The sequence below is a fragment of the Sinocyclocheilus rhinocerous genome, unplaced genomic scaffold (assembly GCF_001515625.1).
Source record: "Sinocyclocheilus rhinocerous isolate Xijiao unplaced genomic scaffold, SAMN03320098_v1.1 scaffold504, whole genome shotgun sequence".
Taxonomy (NCBI): domain Eukaryota; kingdom Metazoa; phylum Chordata; class Actinopteri; order Cypriniformes; family Cyprinidae; genus Sinocyclocheilus; species Sinocyclocheilus rhinocerous.
Genome location: NW_015645076.1, coordinates 1,187,474 through 1,206,416, shown reverse-complemented (window position 1 = coordinate 1,206,416; position 18,943 = coordinate 1,187,474). Strand labels below are relative to the sequence as shown.

The 18,943-nt window shown below is 39.4% G+C and overlaps 1 protein-coding gene across 1 annotated transcript in view; it reads right to left on the bottom strand.

Moving 5' to 3' along the window:
- Nucleotides 1-18,943, bottom strand: part of LOC107705577 (multidrug resistance-associated protein 1-like) — a 26,938-nt gene that overhangs the window by 2,862 nt on the left and 5,133 nt on the right. Inside the window, exons 4-30 of the mRNA XM_016508899.1 lie at nucleotides 16,531-16,668; nucleotides 14,718-14,837; nucleotides 13,394-13,455; nucleotides 13,153-13,284; nucleotides 12,471-12,677; nucleotides 11,397-11,574; nucleotides 10,924-11,085; nucleotides 10,651-10,743; nucleotides 9,446-9,649; nucleotides 9,137-9,283; nucleotides 7,748-7,835; nucleotides 6,475-6,544; nucleotides 6,241-6,367; nucleotides 5,685-5,861; nucleotides 5,334-5,501; nucleotides 5,041-5,233; nucleotides 4,851-4,932; nucleotides 3,996-4,104; nucleotides 3,693-3,900; nucleotides 3,298-3,608; nucleotides 2,928-3,127; nucleotides 2,523-2,649; nucleotides 2,155-2,256; nucleotides 1,851-1,997; nucleotides 1,318-1,476; nucleotides 1,023-1,189; nucleotides 665-859 (exon numbers count right to left, since the gene is read on the bottom strand). Of these exons, the coding sequence (XP_016364385.1) occupies nucleotides 665-859; nucleotides 1,023-1,189; nucleotides 1,318-1,476; nucleotides 1,851-1,997; nucleotides 2,155-2,256; nucleotides 2,523-2,649; nucleotides 2,928-3,127; nucleotides 3,298-3,608; nucleotides 3,693-3,900; nucleotides 3,996-4,104; nucleotides 4,851-4,932; nucleotides 5,041-5,233; nucleotides 5,334-5,501; nucleotides 5,685-5,861; nucleotides 6,241-6,367; nucleotides 6,475-6,544; nucleotides 7,748-7,835; nucleotides 9,137-9,283; nucleotides 9,446-9,649; nucleotides 10,651-10,743; nucleotides 10,924-11,085; nucleotides 11,397-11,574; nucleotides 12,471-12,677; nucleotides 13,153-13,284; nucleotides 13,394-13,455; nucleotides 14,718-14,837; nucleotides 16,531-16,668 (4,073 nt within the window). The remainder of the gene's footprint in view (nucleotides 1-664; nucleotides 860-1,022; nucleotides 1,190-1,317; nucleotides 1,477-1,850; nucleotides 1,998-2,154; nucleotides 2,257-2,522; nucleotides 2,650-2,927; nucleotides 3,128-3,297; nucleotides 3,609-3,692; nucleotides 3,901-3,995; nucleotides 4,105-4,850; nucleotides 4,933-5,040; nucleotides 5,234-5,333; nucleotides 5,502-5,684; nucleotides 5,862-6,240; nucleotides 6,368-6,474; nucleotides 6,545-7,747; nucleotides 7,836-9,136; nucleotides 9,284-9,445; nucleotides 9,650-10,650; nucleotides 10,744-10,923; nucleotides 11,086-11,396; nucleotides 11,575-12,470; nucleotides 12,678-13,152; nucleotides 13,285-13,393; nucleotides 13,456-14,717; nucleotides 14,838-16,530; nucleotides 16,669-18,943) is intronic.

Genomic DNA, 18,943 nt, shown 5'->3' with positions numbered 1-18,943 from the left:
ATATTTGGGTTGAACTGTTCTGGAACAGTGTTGTAAATACAACTTAACCACTGATTTCTAGTCGTGTCCTCTTTTGGAAGGCCAAACAAAGTAGTTTCGCTTTCACAATGAAACACAGCGTCACACACAAGGTGGGCTAGAGTGAGCAGAGGCCGGCTTGAGTGAGCGGCGGCGTGAGGTGAACTAATCATAGACTGAAGACCCAGGTAAACAATGAATGAATATTTTCTGTTTCTTAGAGCATTATAGTTTTGTATTGTTTGTAGTGTGATCAACGTCGTAAGTAGTAGACGTGTTAGGGAAGTAACACGTAATATTTTAATTATATTTTGCTAAAATGAACGAAATGAACGAAATGACTGGAAAAAAGATTTGTTCATTTTGCTGAACGAGACTCAAAGGTCCGAGTCGGTAAAATGATCCGAACTTCCCATCACTAGAAATTGCTCGACTCCGATGCGAAATCTGCATGAGGAAATATTTCGTCCTCATGCGAAATTCCAAATCCCGTGAATTCCTATTGAAAAGGCTGGATTTCACACAACGGTACAACGGTAAATGTGACCATATTGTTTTGGACCACTCCAACAAACAGAACAATTTTTAAGAATGCCACAGAATAAAGTTTGGGAAACACTGTTCAGTGGCTTGGATCATGACATACTTTGTGTAATCCATAATGGTATTGAGGCGGTGTGCGATGGTAAGAACAGCACAATCCTCAAACTGGCTGCGGATGGTAGACTGGATCAGGGTGTCTGTCTCCAGGTCCAGTGCAGCTGTTGCCTCATCCAGCACCAAAATTTTTGTCTTGCGGAGAAGAGCTCTTGCTAGACATACCAGCTGCCTCTGACCAAGACTGCAGGAGGAGAACCATTCACCATTGTTAATCCAAAATCTCTACAGATTAAAATGTCATGGCTGCAACTTGCAGGCCATTGGTGAACTTAAAATAAAAAGACTTTAAACCACTTTTTAGTTATTTAAAATCATGAAAGAATAGCACTTTTGGATGCACATACCTGAGATTTTCTCCTCCTTCTGAGCACTCATGATTGAGTTTATCTGGAAGTTCAGACACAAAGTTTTTAAGGTGAGCAAGTTCCAGGGCATTCCACACCTCCTCATCTGAATAGGCATCGAAGGGGTCAAGGTTCATACGGAGAGATCCAGAGAACAGCACTGGGTCCTGGAAGGATATTAAAATTGCAAAACAGACTGGTGAGGAGTTCATAATAATTTGAAATTGCCACAATGTGAAGAAGAAATTATAGAGTAATTTTGGTTCCAGGTGGAGTATCTCAGTTGTGTACACACTTGTGGAATGATGGTGATGCGGGATCTTAGATCATGAAGCCCGATCTCTGCAATGTTGATTCCATCGATGTAGATCTGTCCTTTTGCTGCTTCCAAGATACGGAAAATTCCAAGAGCCAAAGATGATTTTCCTGCACCAGTTCTTCCCACAATACCAATCTGAAAGGTTAAGGAACCAAAGAATAAGACTGCAGGAACTTTTTCAACATTGCTTGACTTCCAGACAAAGAAATGATGGAATGATTATCAGGAACATTTTGCATTACTACAATCCCACCAAATGTTTGTCATGTATAATTACAGTAATGTACACTAATGAATTTTCACCATATATCCTAGTTAGAACATTACAGTGGCTATATATCTTTATGAGTAAATGATGACATTTTTGAGTGAGCTACTCCCTCAAGGTCTACAAGAATATAACCTTGTTCAAGAGAAGAGGCAAGGTATATATCACCCATATAATATAAACAGCAATAATATTTTATAGTAAATGCTGATGTAGAAAATTTCAAAGTCTTCACTTGTACCTTCTCCCGCTCTTTGATGTGAACAGAAATGCCCTTCAGGGCCAACTCTAGGCCTTTACGATACTGAAGGCCATAATCCTGAAATTCAATGGTCCCTTTTTGAGGCCAAGATAGCGGTAAAGAACTTCCCTCTATGCTCCAAGCTGCCTGTAAATAATGATATAGACAGTAATAATGCTTGCTATTACTGACCAACAAAGAAAAAATGATTTACATCTGGAAATAAAAGCGGATAAAATTAACTATTAAAAATATATATATTTTAATAGATTGAATTTTAATTATGCTGTACAGCCACACTCACCTCTTTTGGTGTGTCTGCATACTCTTTCACTCTCTCAACTGACACAATGTTGTTCTCTACATCTGTCCATGACCTTACAATCCAGCTCAGGAAACCTGTCACCTGAGAGACAGCAAACACATTCAAGCATTAAAACAGTCACCATGGATGGGATCTGATTTGTCTGATCTAACACAGACAAACTACAAATAATGGATTTTCCATGCATTTCTTCTATGCTTTTTCATTTGAAAATGGCTCACCACAGCTGAAAGATACACCACAGCAGATCTTGTGCAAGAGTTAAAAGCTTTTTTGGTTTGAGGGTGGCTCTCGTAATATTTGTGTTAGTAATGTCGGATTCTAGAGTCAATTGGAATGATTCACACCTGAAGTGAATGAGACACGGCCAGACCGACCATCCCAGGGCTCAGGGTTCCTTTTGCCATCACAGAGAGAATAGAAGCAGCAAGGACAATTCCATTACCCAGGAACTCCAAATTCACACCCAGCCACCTGCACAAGAAGACACCCCAGAATGAAGTTAATATCAATGTCAAGCAATCAATATCAGTGTTACAGGATGCCCACCACAGTAGTGTAGAGAGGTCCCATAAAATGTGGCATTGACACTGAATGTGCAGAATTGCATCAGCACTGTTTTTTAAAAGGCTGTCCCATTCCATTGCACCCACCTAGTTGTTTCTGAATACAAGAACGCTTCCAGTTTGTGAAATTTTCCTGAATGTAGATGTTATTGTGATTGTGAAACTGAATTTTGAGGAGTGACTCACCTTGTGGCTACAAAACGGGGAAAGTAAGCAGTTTGGTTATGATCCACCTTGTGATTGGCACCCATGATGAAGCGTGACTGCTCATTGAATGCCCGGATGACACTCGCACCCTGCACTGTCTCGTTTAAGTGCGTGTAGATGGGAGAACGACTCACTGACTCCAACCGCCGCAGCTGGCAGGACGTGGCCACGTAGAAACTCTTCAAGGTTAAAAAGAGTGAGAGAGAGATTATTGTCATATCCCAAGAAAGTCAATGATTTCGATCATTACTGCTGAATTCAGGTATTGTTGGTTCAGCAGATGGGTTTTAGAAAGTTCTTGCAAATTAGCCTTCTTTCCTTAACCGCATAAATGCAGATTCAGGCGCACCTGTATGAAACCATAGAGGAATGCCATAGGAAGAATGATAACGGCTGCGAAAGGAGTGGCCATCAACACGATGATACAGACTTCCATGAGTTTGAAGAAGTAACCTAGCATCATTTTCAGCGCATCAGGGATCATATTGTCTATGGCATCTATCTCTTTAGCAAAACGATTGAGGAGGTTTCCACTGGGAGTGGACTCAAAGAACGACATAGGGGAGTGAAGCACGTTGTTCAGAAGGTCCAAGTGAAGATGGCGGGAGGCGATGATGCACCCTAATGAGATGGCCAACGTGGTACCAAATATGGCAGTTCCTAAAACACAAGAAATTCTAATTAGTTTAGTTTACTTGAATCATAACTTGAGCTGTTGGTGTAAAACACTAAGACTCTGCTGACCTTGTGCGAAGCCGAGAGCTCCATAGACTCCCAGTTTCAGATCCGTGTTTAATTGAGTGCCGTTGATGACAGGCTGATCAGCCCACAAGCTTAACCAGTAATTATAAGACAGAGATGCTGCTTGTTGGAAGGCGTACAGGAATACAATGGAAACTATTAAAGGCAAACCAATGGTGCGGAAGTATTCAATGTACATCTCAAGTTTGACCTATTGAGACAGAGGGAAAATTGAGATCATAAGCCAAACATACATATGGTTAATAGAAAGAGAATGTCATCAAGTTTTAAGATAAATGAACTTACTCTGCCTATCCGTGCTTTATCAACCTTAGTTAGTTTGCCCAAGTCTTCTGGGATGTGGTCCTCATCAGAATCGGGCAGTGGCTCAATTGTAATACTGTTTGTGTCACCACTGAAAGAGATTTGAGTCTGAATCAATCAACAATCTTTATGCTTCTCATATTTAGTGAATAACTAATGCACAAAAGCAAGTGCTATAGTCTAAAAATCCATAAATGAGATAGCATTCCAGAAGTCTATATATATACAGTATATATATATATTTTTTTTCTTCATTTTTTTCCTGAAAAAGGTCTGTGGTTAAAAATGGCTCCAGATATTTTCAGGTTTTATTTTATGTCATAAAAAACATCAGTGATTTTCTTTTTCTTGACCTTTTATTTCCTGAAAAATGCGGTTGCTAACAAGTGGCTAAATGGGACTATTGATGTTGTCATGGACCTTAAAGATCATCATGCCAAACAGGACAACTCATCTACTCACTAGTCTGCTTTTATAACCTCATCATGTTTATACTCATGTTGTTGCAAAATTCTAACTCAAACTATACTACTTGAAATTTTTAATAAACCAATTTTAAATAAGAATTGAAAGAGTTGTCGTAAGCTTAGTGGTGGTGACGTTACAGTCATGCGAGCATGACTTCTGCTGATTGTATTTAGGTTTCAGTTTCATAAACATTTTGTTATCAGTTATACACTTTTGGGTTGGCCTACAAAAATAGGGATCACTGCAACACTCTTATTAGTCACCCAGCTTTAACTGCAGTCATTCTGCACCACAGTGTCAGCTCCTGTTTTCTGTGCCATTTAAAGTCATATTCAGTAGCATTGTATAAACAAATTTAAAATCCCATACCTAATAAGCTGCTCTTGGGACAGATCCCTGGAAAATGGCATGTATTCAGTAACACTCAATCTTACGGACAGTCTTCTGGAGCCTGCAAGTGTATGGATTAAACATAAAATGATCAATAAAATTCAAACCATACTAAGTTTTTTCACATCAAAGCAACAGTTGGATTTGACACACACCACAGTAATATTACCTCTCTGGGAGGCCTCTGAAAAGCACTCTTTCCTTTCAGAGCTTGCAAAGGTGTGGATGAAATCGGCAAAAGCACCATTCCGGTTCAGAAGTTCTTGATAGGAGCCTCGCTCACTGATCTCCCCATCCACTAGAACCAGAATCAAATCCGCCTGAGGCAGGAAGCTCATTCCATGGGTCACTAAAACCCGTGTCTTAAAAAAGAAATGTTGAATGTTAGATGTTGGAAATGCTGAGAAGCAAGAAAATTACCCCCCACTTCATCTGTAGGGTAAACACTACAGTGATATTCACCTTGTCTCTCAGTATGCCCTTGGGTCCAATGACTTTGTTGAAGATGTGTTGACCAACATGTGCGTCCACTGCAGACAGGGGGTCATCAAGTAGGTACACGTCAGCTTTCCTGCAAACAGCACGTGCCAGGCTCACCCTCTGTTTCTGTCCTCCAGACAAATTTAAACCCTGTCAAAAGACAATGCAGAAACTATTTTTATCTAGCTGTATATCAAGATTTATATACAGATCTATGATAATTCGTGATTGGTCTCATGGATGCTTATTGATCCTATTTAATCAATTTGAATCATGGAACTTTAGCTCATACAAGCTCAGTCCTCTACTTTGGGTAAAGTACGAGGGTCTCACCTTCTCTCCAATCTCAGTGGCGTCTCCTGCAGGCAGATTGTCCAGATCTGGCAGCAGGGCACAGGCTTCCAGCACCCGTTGATACCAGCTTTCCTTTTTTTCCCGTCCAAACAGAATGTTGTCCTGCAGACTGGCATTTTGGATCCAAGCTTGCTGGGGAACGTAGGCAATTGAGCCCTATATTGACAGGAGCAAAGAAATGCTAAGAAGACAACCAACAGTAAAGATGAACTATTTTGCACTTTGAAATTTGATTAGTAGCCTTGAAATAGTGCAGAATATTAAATAATATTATTCATTTTTTACTTCGTATTGTCTCTTTGTATTAACATTTTCAAATTGCTGAAACATTTTGTTTATTTCCAGATTTAAATTTGATTTTCAGTGTGGTCTCAGACCATTGTACCTCATGTATTTTTATAATTGCAATATATGATTCTACTTTGAAAGGCAGGGCTGTCATTGTGGTCACTTTGTGTATAATCATAACATGCCATTCAAAATTATATTTCATAAAGTATATACAATAAGACTTATGGTTGATTAGTTTAAGTACCTTGACTGAGATGGCCCCGCTTCTTTTTTCAGTCTCCCCAAGTATGGCAGAAAGCAACGAGGATTTCCCACTGCCAACATGGCCGACAACAGCAACCAGTGAACCACAGGGAACTCTAACACTGATCCTGCTCCAAAACACAGAGTAAGTGAGGGGGGAAGTTGCTTAAACTTGGACACTTATTGCCTGATTGTGTATTCAGGAGCCTTGTGGAAACCTTCTGGATAATAATACCGTTTTAGACATGGGGGGCCATCCTTAGACCAGCTGAAGGTTCCATTCTCAAACACTACACCATCCACATCTGACAAGTAAAGAGGAACAATGAAAGAGTAAAAGTAAATCATGTAATATCATGCCTTAATCACTTACCATAACATGCAATTTATGAAGGCAGACTATCTACACAAACACAAATTGGTCTGGAGAAAAGTGCAGTTGAAATTACAGAGATTGTTTCTGAGAAACTAGATTTCTTCTGCAGCTTGTGAAATTATAGACTCACTGTAATTACACACTCTAATAAGCTTTATCTTCACAATAACAGTTTTCACAAATCTTGAACAGCTTTGATGAATGCCGCCCACCCTCATCCCCCAAGCAAATGTCTTTGTATAATGGCCGCTAATCTGTATGTTTGAGTGTTGTTCATGGCAACATACCGGTGGTACTTTAATATCTCTCCTATCATTTTTTTAAACCAACATATTGTAGCGGTGTTCGTTTTGTCACAAGGCTAATTGTTTTTTAATGGACTGTTGTTTTTGTGCAAGGTCTATGCTGATCTACAAGTAAAAAAATAAATAAATACAAACATAATATACAAAAAATATATTTTATGTAGTAGGCTACATTGCATTCACATGCAGGTGATCCAGTGATTTTTCAGAGATCTCTGATTGTTTTTGCCAGTGAGAGGAAATGAGACATCACTGCCATCTAACTGTGAAATTTAGAGGCTATTATCAAACTGTTGTTAATCTCGCTCTCAACTCATATTAGACGGAAGTGAGGGGCAGAGGGAAAGTCTCACAGGGTACAGGCAACATTAAGTCTGTTTTTAGCCTTACTAAACTATTGCACAATAATGTTTGTCAACAAGTGATCTCTCACCGGATTTAAAGGATTCCCTTGTCACATTGTCTGGTTTGAGTTCATCTTGACAAAGAAATTTCCCCAGACGCTTTAAAGAGACAAGAGCCTGCAACACAAGAATAATTTGTACATTTAATTAAAAGATCAGTAAGAAATAACTGAATACAGACACCATCATTAAAGAGCAGATCATATGGTAATTTATGGTGCAGGTCAGATGGTACATATGGTGTCCTAATATTGTGTTGGAGTCCCCTACAACAGGTTTAAATGCATCTAGGTCAGAAAACATTGTAGTATTAGAATCATTTTTCAATGATTTCGAAACTATTCGTTCGAAGGCAACATTAAGTCTGTTTTTAGCCTTACTAAACTATTGCACAATAATGTTTGTCAACAAGTGATCTCTCACCGGATTTAAAGGATTCCCTTGTCACATTGTCTGGTTTGAGTTCATCTTGACAAAGAAATTTCCCCAGACGCTTTAAAGAGACAAGAGCCTGCAACACAAGAATAATTTGTACATTTAATTAAAAGATCAGTAAGAAATAACTGAATACAGACACCATCATTAAAGAGCAGATCATATGGTATTTTATGGTGCAGGTCAGATGGTACATATGGTGTCCTAATATTGTGTTGGAGTCCCCTACAACAGGTTTAAATGCATCTAAGTCAGAAAACATTGTCGTATTAGAATCATTTTTCAATGATTTCGAAACTATTCGTTCGAAGCAGTTCTGAGCTAAAGGTCTGTAAACCCCTCCCTTCCATAAACCTACTCTGCTCTGATTGGTCAGCTGACCAAGTCTGTTGTGACTGGTCTTTCCATATTCGGAAACAAAACGCACATTAGCATAATTAATTTTTTGCTCCGGAGGGTTACTTGTAAACAAAGATGCTATAAGGTTACAAAAAAGGATGATACCGATGCAGTCGCTCAACTGGAAACTCCATCGCTAGCACGACTTCCCTTACGAAAAAGAAGTTTATTCAAGTGTGCTATTAGTATACTTCTTTTAAACTAAAAAATAGGAAAGTATACTTTTAGTCTACTTTTTATGTACTTCTCAGAAATGGGCTTTATGTACTTCTCAGAAATATAACTTAAGTATACTTAATAAAATAAACTTGAAGTATACTACTTTTTGGTAAGGGTTAATCAGGACGTTTCTCAGTGCTAAGTTTAAACTTTGTTTGTGGTACTTTACGTGATGTGACAGCAATTTTATTGCATTCATTGTTATTATTGAAAAGCGTTTAGCAAATCCCGCACTGCACTCGCCAAGATTAGAGAAGCAGTCCTCTGCAAAATGACGAGCACACAACAAAAGGTTTGAATTGTGTTGCTGTGGTATCGTGGAAAAAAATTATTTTAACCACTGATTCTTCACATAATCATCTTTCGGCAATGAAAACAAAACAAACTTGCTTTCACAGCGCAGAACACAGCGTCTTCTCAACATGATGTACACTAACTAGCGGAGGTGTTTGTGGGCAGGTCAGAGTGTTCGTATTTCGCGGACAGGCGGGGATTATGCAAATGTGTTAGCTTGTGATGTATATAGGTAACAGGCAGAAGATTCGAAAATCTCGTTAAGGTGGTTCAAAGTCGACTCTTTCTTTTGAGAGACAATATCTTTATTTATCATGCACTTTTTTGATTAACAACTTTGCAGACTGTTTACATTGAAGGATAGCTATGTTACAAACTGCAAAAAATATATATTTCGAACACCCATATGACCTGCTCTTTAAATAATCAGGGCAGAATATAATATTAGAATTAATGCATTCTCACCTGCATGGTTGTGCTCATGGCAAAAGGAAGTTGGCTTAAGGGAGTTTTTAGTATGTTGATGAGAGCCATTGATACAAAGATTTTCTGAGCATCCAGAACATTCTTATCATCAATGAGCACATAGACACCAAACATGGCAAAAGCAATCTGGCAAAGAATGGAAATTGCAGTCAAAAAAAACAATATCACATCCTGACTTAGGTAATATATGTTTACAATCATTACTTCTATATAATGTAAACTTAGGTTTAGTTCTTTCCCAAAAGTGTGGCCTGAAGCATTACTTAAGAATCATGTTTTTTTTCTCACCAGGAAGGATGAGGAGTTGAAGGAGGCAAGAGACACAGAGTATAAGATCTGTGATTTCTTCAGAGTTTTTAGCTCCTTCTCTCTGTATCCCAGGACCTGCTCCAGAAAAGCTTTTTCCCAAGCGTAGAACTTCAAGATCTTGATACCATTCAGAATCTCATTCATTAACTTGACCCGTCCATCCATGTACTTCATTTGTATCTCCTGTGGAAGGACCAGAAAAGAGGAAACTGTCATTAAACATCACAAGTTTTGTCACGAAACCACTAAATACATATTTGAAGTATTGAAGCTACCCAGCTGAAAAAAAGCCGCATAGCTGGTTACCAGCAAGTGTTTTGTTTTGAATACTGGTCTTCTGATGTTCCTACAAAGCCTTTTTGACTAACTGAACCAGAAAAACTTTCATGGTCAACCACCATTACCATTAACCATCTTAGCCAGCTATGATTTGCTGATGAACAGGATGGTTATACTGGTCCACCAATTAGACCAGCATCACATCAATTTGGGTTTTCAGCAGGATGATCTCACACCAGAATCATTGATACTGAAGAAGGCAATCAATTCCTAACTGCATGTTAAGAGATTCTAGAACACAATAGCTATGAGCTGAGAGATTGACTCAATTAGTGGCATGCCAAATGTCTGTTGTTTTCTGAAAAGAAAATTTAAGCTTTATTGCCGTTTGCAAGCATTGTGGTTACTTTGCTTTGGAGGAAGCATGGGGAACTTCAAAGGAGCAAGCTAAGCTTGAATCCAACCCATACACCCACGCTCTGCTCACTTCACTATCTAAACCAGCTGTGGACCCTTCACGCTGACTTACTTTAGCACTCATTCATAGCGCTCCTCTATGGTCTCATGTCTCAGAGAGAATTTTAGTGGGTGAGATAAACAAGGAACACATTTTCATCTCCTTTAATGAGAATCTCATTCAGATATAATTCAGATGTCATAAATAAATGTACTTGCCTCCAAGAACTAAAATACATGGCACTGCCATAGCTTGCAATGCAACATATTTAGAAAACATCTTTCAGGTATAGAACTTGCAGTATGTTTTATTGTAGAGTAACCTCTTATATATCTGTAAATACATGTATCAAGAACATTTTGATTTTCCATTCCGTGGCCCCGGAGTCCAGGCCTCAAAGAGCAGATGAGTGACAACACATGAATCCTGAGTTACATCATTAAAGTACCTGGAGTTTGCTTCTCTGCCTTGCAATAAATCCATTCAGAGGGAAAATGAAGATCACAGTGGCAATGCCTGCAAGAGCAGATGGTCCTAATTGCTGAAATAAGTCAAATAAGACATGTCTCATTTATTTCTCTTGGAAAGATAAAACAGCTATTCAACCAATATCCCCAAATGCTTAGAAAGAAATTCGGATTTAACTCATATTCCTAGAATGGAGACAGTTTACTGGAGTAGAATGAAAATAATGAAAATAAGCAAACATATGCACCCTCACCTGCCAAAGAAAGAAGAGACAGAGTGTGACCTCAATGGGTGCTAACCACACCGCATTGAAATACACCACAAAATCCATCAGCTTCTGGGTATCAGCAGAGACCAGATTGACGATCTCCCCCACTGTGCATGTTCTGCGTGATGCGCTGTTCACGACAAGAGACTGAGGAAAAACAAGATGCAGACACAAAAGAAGAGAAAAGGAGTGATTAAAAAATTGGACTGACTCCCTTTCATAAGTGCATTTGAATTGACTTGAATTGGTCAAGCTGAAAATTCAACACAACATTGCATTATCAGGACGTTCAGTAGTTCAACCACAAGATGAGTCTACGAAATTACATGGCATGGTCCATAAAATGTTGGTAAATTAATCTTAAATATATATATTTCTGCACATACTCCCTTTACTTAAAAATTAAGGACCAATCACAGAATCATACATAAGGCTTTTGTGCTGGTTAGATTGCCCACCTTTCTGTAGACCAGACCCATGACAGCTGTTTTAACCCTCATGCCCACAGTAAAGCAGGTGTATGTGTACTGGTGGTTGAAGACAGACTGAAGGCAGGACAGGAGGAACATAAGAGAGGCATAGAAATAGCCCTTCCACAGCGGAGCGTCCTCGTCCTTCATAAAGCCTAACAACAGACTTAAATAAAAAGAGAAAGAAAGGGGTTTGAATGAAGGCACTATAAAGTACGAAGAAATTTTCTGATTTCTGATGCAGCTAAGCATTTGTCTAGATTCCTCTGTAGCAGACCACATCCAACCATTATGGTTAGGCTCAAGGTTTACAGTAGCGCTTAAACCCACAGCTTTCTTTGAAAATGTTTTGAAAATGAAGAATGGTAGATTTGTTGAGCCTAGCAAGAAGTAGCATGTTCAACTGGAAAAATGTTTTTCTGAATGCTAACCAAATGCTACAAAATCCACGTTGGTTACTCTGAGGGCAGAAGACCTTGAATGTTTCCACAGTTCCCATCAAAGTCCACCTTTTTTGACAGTGGATCCCAGTACAATACATGTACTTGCTACAGTTTGGATCTCCCAGCTACAGCTTGCAGGGAGCTGACTGAACCTCCCATTTAGCTGGCTGCTTGCCTATAGTAACCACAACCCCGACAGTGTTCCTCTACCCTCCCCGAAGCTAACACGTCTACGGCGGACAGAATGCTGTGGTCATCTCTCGCTCTCTCAAGCTTTCAGACTTGAAGCCATAATTGCTTCTCTGTGGGCATAAACAGCATGATCTCTGTCTGGCTGGCATGGCGTCTCTGACTCAAGCACCTGCCGCACACCGCCACTTCCTGTTTTCATCCCAAGATATTATGAACCGTAAGTTGTCTCTTCTAAAAATATTTTGATAACCTAGAAAGCTGTCTTTAAAAGCACAGAGGGGCCATCTGTGTTTATTTGAAGGCAGAATTTCTCATAAACACAGCCCAAATCCTAACTTATCCTAGATATACCAAAAGCTCAAAGTTTATTAACTTAAACTAAGGACTGGGCCAAGATGACTCATTAAATCTGCTTTGTCTTTCTCACCTTAGAACCTGTGGAACTGAAAACATGAAGGCATCGTGGACCATGAGGCACAGCGTCCCGTTTAGGAAGTAGGGTCCGAAGCTACGCGCAAGGGTCCGTAAGAGACAGAATCCCCAACTCTGCTCTTTCTGAATCTTCCTGAGAAATTGGGCCTGCTCTGGTAGTCGAGATCCCAAGGCAATACTGGTGCTTAGGTGGTTCTCCTGCCTGTAGATGGAGAAGAGGCAAACGGACATGTGCATAAGAAATTGGTGCTAAAGCCTTAATGCAGTTAAGCTTTTTAATCCCTGTTTGAAAGTTGTAACTGAAAACAGAATGACATTAAAACATCCTGTGCCACAGCGCAAATTTCCACGAATTGTAAAATGCATGGGACCTCTTACATGCGAGGCCTTAAAAGAGGATTTCAGATGACTTGAAAACACTGTATGTTCAAAACAGAAAAGTGTTAACAAGCCAACCAATTGACACAATCCTCCTGTCTCGGCCATGTACGCAGTAGTGCTCCTTTTGACTTATTTTAGGTCTGTCTCTTTTGTGGGCATCTTTCAGATGGAAATGTGATTGCATTGATCAAAGCAACATGAGGATCCACAGCAACATCAAGAAACAATATAAATGTACATGTGCTTCAAAATGTCACATGTGGGAAAAACTTGTCTGTTATTTCAATGAAACTTACTGCTGTAACTTGGTGCGCTCCGCTGTCCATTCTTCTTCCAGGTCAGATATTATCTTCTCAGATGTATCCTCTTCCCTCAGACTCCACAGATCTTCTGCTTGCAGAGGAGAACGGTATCCCTTAAAAACTAACCTGGAAGCACACATAACACAAACTAAATGCATTACTTTCACTGGACCAACAAGTATTTAAAAGAGTTAGAAATTAGAAATGCTATTCAAAATCATTTTTATTTCCTTACCCGCTGAACCACCAGAAGAGGATCTTGGACAAGAATGATGCATCTTGAACAGGACATGCATTCTGAGAAAAGAACAAGAACAAGTTGGCTACAAATACACTATATGTCCAAAAAGTACAGAATGTGGGATATGTGTTTAAGTAAATATGAAATAAAATGCCTATGTGCTTACAAACTCTGAGTAAACATTTTATTTTTGGGGTTTAACTATAGGCAAACTTGAAATACCATTGGGTCCCATCATCACATAGTCATTTGGCTATAATTCATTGACTTAAATATATTTGCCCACTTTACTTATTACCCCGGTACCATTAACATTACAATGTATTGTCCAATACTGATGCCTAGCAGTGTCTTCATTTGAATAACCAAATCAAACGTGTTAATTAAAATATGATAGAGGTACAATTATATTTATATTATAACATTATACACAATAATAACGAGGTGTGAAACTGTCAACAGTCAGTTTTAGAAAGAAGAGTTTCACAGTTTTGCTTTCTTGGATGGAGAAAGCAGTGGTTAGAAATCATATTTGGCAACATTGAACTCAAGAGTAAACAGAGAAACAGTGTGAAAGTGCCTGTGAGTAAGAGTGGTAGACCTCTATCTTTGTGTGTGTTTGTGTGTATGTGCCACAGTAACACACTTCCACCCACTGCTGACCTCAGTGCTGCCCCCTTGCCTGTACAACCATCCACCCAAAAACTCACTCTCTCTCTCACCTCCTCACCGGAGGTCTCACTCTTCAGGAGTGTTGAAGAGTGAGTAACTGTGAGTAACCCTACACAGGAAGTGACTGGGCCAGGAGGGGATCAAGGGTTGTAGCACCGACGTCTGTGGCTAGAACCTCATCATAAACTTCATCATAAACTAATTCCACTCTGAGCTTGTTTCCTTGTTTTTCTCTGGAGGAGAACAGTCAGATGGACCACTATCTCACGAGATGTCTGGAGATTACGTTCTGTGTTGCTCTGCTCTGTGTCTAACTTGCATACATAACAACCAAACAGTGGGCAGAATGAGTCAAGGATTTAGTTTAAAAAAAGGATATATCATTATCCGGGAAGGAGGACCACAGAGTGTCCATGTTGATGAGTCAAGCTGACTGCTGAAAAACATCTTTCTTATCCAATAGCTAATATCTAAGTGCTACATACTTGCGGGAGACAAAAGTTGCTACCACCATTACCATAATTCACTTCAAAATGGAGGGGTTGTGTTCTATATTACATAAGAACACTAGTAAACAACAGCAATTCACCACAGGATTGTTTGTGAGGGATTATTTTAGCTGATGAAGAGTTTGCCCCATTCGTACCTTGAGGGCGGCTTTGCCTGAGGGTGCCCGGTCTGCAAAACAGCTGAGGAAGAGTTGCCCCAATTGCAGGGCGAAATACGAGAAAAAGGCCAAATACCGCACAATATCTGGAGAAAGACCCTGAAAAGCAGAGACACCAGAATCAACAATCACATACAGATGGCAGAAAAAGAGAGCGCAGGCAGACTTTCCATTTTAAACGAGTACCACAACCAAGGATTTCCCATAATGCTACTGTGATGTTATTCCAGTCCCGATCCGCAGACTTCCCAACACGTTGTTTACATGCTGAACATTCTGTTCTTATGGAACTCTGGAACACACCTTGTTGGTGATTATCCAGCCCAAAACTACATCTCCTAATGAACCTTGAAGGGCTTGTTTACGGAGGACATTTCAAAATGGAGTGATGTCATTTCCCAAACTAAGGATTAATGTAAAAAAAATATGATCTGTTGTTTATTCTGTAAGAAATCGTGCAGTGCTGCAGTGCAGAGCCCCTTCTTACTTCGCCTAATGTCAGAAGACATGGGTGTGCACGAGCATTAACAACATAGTAAAGCTTATTTTGAACAGTTAAGGCAAATCATGGTGAAAACCAAACTCTTTAATGGCCTGCTTTATATAAATGAATTACGTATGAAAAGAGCCATAAAAGGCCTCAAGTCACGCTACAATCTGGAAACTCATAGATTGCTGCTGTTCAAGCCTCCGGCCACTATTTGCTGGTGATGAGCCAAAAGTAGCTATATTTACAAACGCTTCACATGTGCTGTTCATATGCTGCTCATGCATTTCTATACATATAGTAGATTCTAAGTTTGTCTTTCTGGTGTCCTGGATATAGCATCCTGGCTTCACTATTGGAGCGCAAGCCATGTTGAGACAAATCTGTAGTAAACATCCGTTTGGCCGTGGAGACCCTTGCCAAGATAGTGGCTTTATTCTTAACCACACCACAAAATAAAAAACAAGGCCAGAGTGGTTTCGGTGGTCACAATGTAGGCCAGTCAAAATCTCTTCCTACTCTTATTCAAGCATAAAGTCAGCATGCCAGTGAAATATGCTTATCTGTCTTTATGTTTGACCCATTTTTGCATGACATAGGTCAGAACTGCCTAATCTCATTTCTAAAACTGGTAAACCTGTTTTCTTGTTAGCTGTGTTTTTGTCCTTGGGCTGAAAAGGACTGTGTGGCATATAAAATTGCTTAGAAACGTACTATGGACTGGTTATTGACATGGCACATAAAAATGTTTATAACTTTGAAATATTTAAAGCATTAGATTTTAATTATTTGATTAAATAAAAGAATTAACTTAACCCAAGTGATTTACATCGAGTGAAGGTGATCAAAAAATTAGAATTTTGTCTTAAAGAAAAACACTTCCACACACTATAAGATCCAGTAGGGGCAAAAGTCAGATTTAAACACTTTCTGACATATGTTTCAAACTAACACCTACTTGGACTTCACCTGAACTTATGATATGAATGTGACAAACCAAGTCCAAACCTGGGGAAAATCAACAGTGCTAAAAGTAGAAACTGCTGGAATGCTGAGCTGCTGTGTGTTTGGGAGAGTGTGCTGCGATGCATTTGCTTGTGCATGTGTGGATATGTATCTACTGTATGACCATGTATGCATCTGTGTTTGTCTGTATGTTTGAGTATGAGGATGTTTTCATGCGTGCACCTGTGTTTTGTTTAATACATCCAAATGTGGAGGAGGGTTAGTCCAGGGTTTTGTGAATGTACCATGAAACTGATATTTCCCAGATTTGGGGTCTGTGTCAATTGTCATTTCTCTCACCTGATCCAAAGCCAGCTGGACCTTTGCATGAAGTGGAATAAGGGAACAGACCACGCCCAACAGCCAGAAGAAGAACAGGAAAACAGAGGAACGGCATCCCCGCACTCTCTCCCAATGAATCACACACACAGCTAACACCTGTCAAACACACAGCTGTTAATAACATTGTTCTCATCTGCTAAAATTACAGTCTGTACAAAACAAGTGATAAATAACTTTAAAAAGGAGCTTAAATACAGAATGCCCTCTTCCTGATGAGTATCTACTGAATGATGCAAGTTTTAAAGGTGAAGCGTGTAATTTTTTTCAGTGCTAAAATACTTTCTCCTATCCCGGCTTAATTCATTTGTAGGCTCCGCCCCCAGAAAGTGTAAACACTGTGGTTCTGTTTGAGTGGTCAGTGGTGTGAGTTGGGGGTGGGACTGTCTGTTTGGCCGACCAATGGAAAACTGGGAAACTTCATTACTTCATCCTTTTTGAAATTACATATTTCACCTTTAACTCACTGTGAAAGACTTTGAATAGATTTAATTACATTTAATAGACTTAAATTACAACTATTGAGGCAATGACCTTTAGAGAAGGAAGAACAGCAAGCAAAATTTCATCCTGTCAAATGAACACCCAACCAAGAAAAAAAACTATGAAAAATGATTGTATACATGCAGGTTGCATACAGGTTATTTCAGTCAGTAAACAGCTTTTGCAACAAAGTATATGGATAAAACATAGAGCATCTGAGAACTGAATTTTAGTGGATATGGACTTTACTTTTAAAATTATACTATGCTTTCTTGACCTGAAGACTAATCCATCATTAAATTTGTTTTGTTTTTGTTTCAGCAGTTTTGTCGAGGTTATATTGGGATTTCCCTGTCTACCACCACAGCTGCCTCCTCTAATAAAACAACACATGTTACGTGTGGCCTCTGTTGATCCCACATTTCTCTTAATTACTATGATTTTTCTTAATCCAAAAACAATTTGAAATTCTCCATTTCTCACTGATCCCAAGCTTGATGTGATGTTGATTTTTTGCTGTATATCCTAGGTAGCGCAAAACATCATTTGATTACGTAAAAAGCAGCCTCCTGGTGTGGTACAGATGAAGGATCAGGACTGGACCCAAAGACGCCTCCACAAAACCAAACCAAAGCCATATAACCTCAGATAAATGAGGTGAAACCTTTAAAAGGAACTCTTAATCACATCCTAACAAAACACGCCTGCGGAGGTTTTTGCGCTACCTGGAAACAGAACACGTAAACCTCATGTAACATCTGCGTTGTTGATGTTGTGTTTAGACCTTACGTCTTACGAGAATAAGCCATGACTTCTCCTCTGGACAGTAAGCTAAAGCTTGTAATTATACTGGAGAGTTAAGAGCGATAGAAGACAGAGACAGATCTGCTTCCTGCAGCTTAAATGACAGCATGCAGTGAAACCGGCAGCAGCTTATGGTGGGTAAAAAAAAAAGGAGCCAAGCATTACAGCAGACTTCAGCTCCACACAAAGACATAAACCAAAAATTCAAGAATAAGGGGGGGCAAATGTAAAAATGTAAGATTGTGGGAATGTGTAGTGGTTACAGCCCTATCTCCATATCCCTTTCACAGGTTTGGGAATGTCAAATTAAAGCAAAAATAATGATCAAATGATGAAGAGTATTTTAAAGAGTCATTTCAGGTGTTTAATCTAGTGGACTAATGGCATACAGTCCCAGGAAAGTCACATTTTCTAACCTGAAAGATGGGGAATTTGGCAAAGTTTGGTCTTCTTTTACTGAATCAGCCGCTACAACAAACTACACTCTTAAAAATAAAGGTGCTTCAAAAGGTTCTTCTGTAATATAGAATTATTCACGGTATTTAGAAGTGCCCACGATAACAATATTGTGCATATTCATTACCGTGATATATCGCATTACCGAATACCGGCACAAGTCTAATCGCGATTATTTGATCTGATTACTGTGCTTTTTATACAACACAAGGTTGTAAACAAAACAGACAGAAGAGCACCAGTTTGCTTTTCATGCACTGTATAGTCTATACAGGGCTCCAGACTCATTCTTCCCACTGGTCGCTCTTTTGCAACTAACTTTCTCAGCTGGTCGCACAAGCACATGATTTGGTCGCAATATTTTTTTTATTTTTTTATTTTTGTGCTTCAACATGGGATTATTCAATGCATGCTAATGAGCTTTTATCATAGTTTATAGTTATATGGCAGGGGTGGCGAACTCCGGTCCTGGAGAGCCGCAGCCCTGCAGAGTTCAGCTCCAACCCTAATTAAAACTCACCTGCCTGTAGCTCCCTAGTAACCGTTCAGACCTTGATTAGCTTGTTCAGGTGTGTTTGATTAGGGTTGAAGCAAAACTCTGCAGGGCTGCGGCTCTCCAGGACCGACGTTC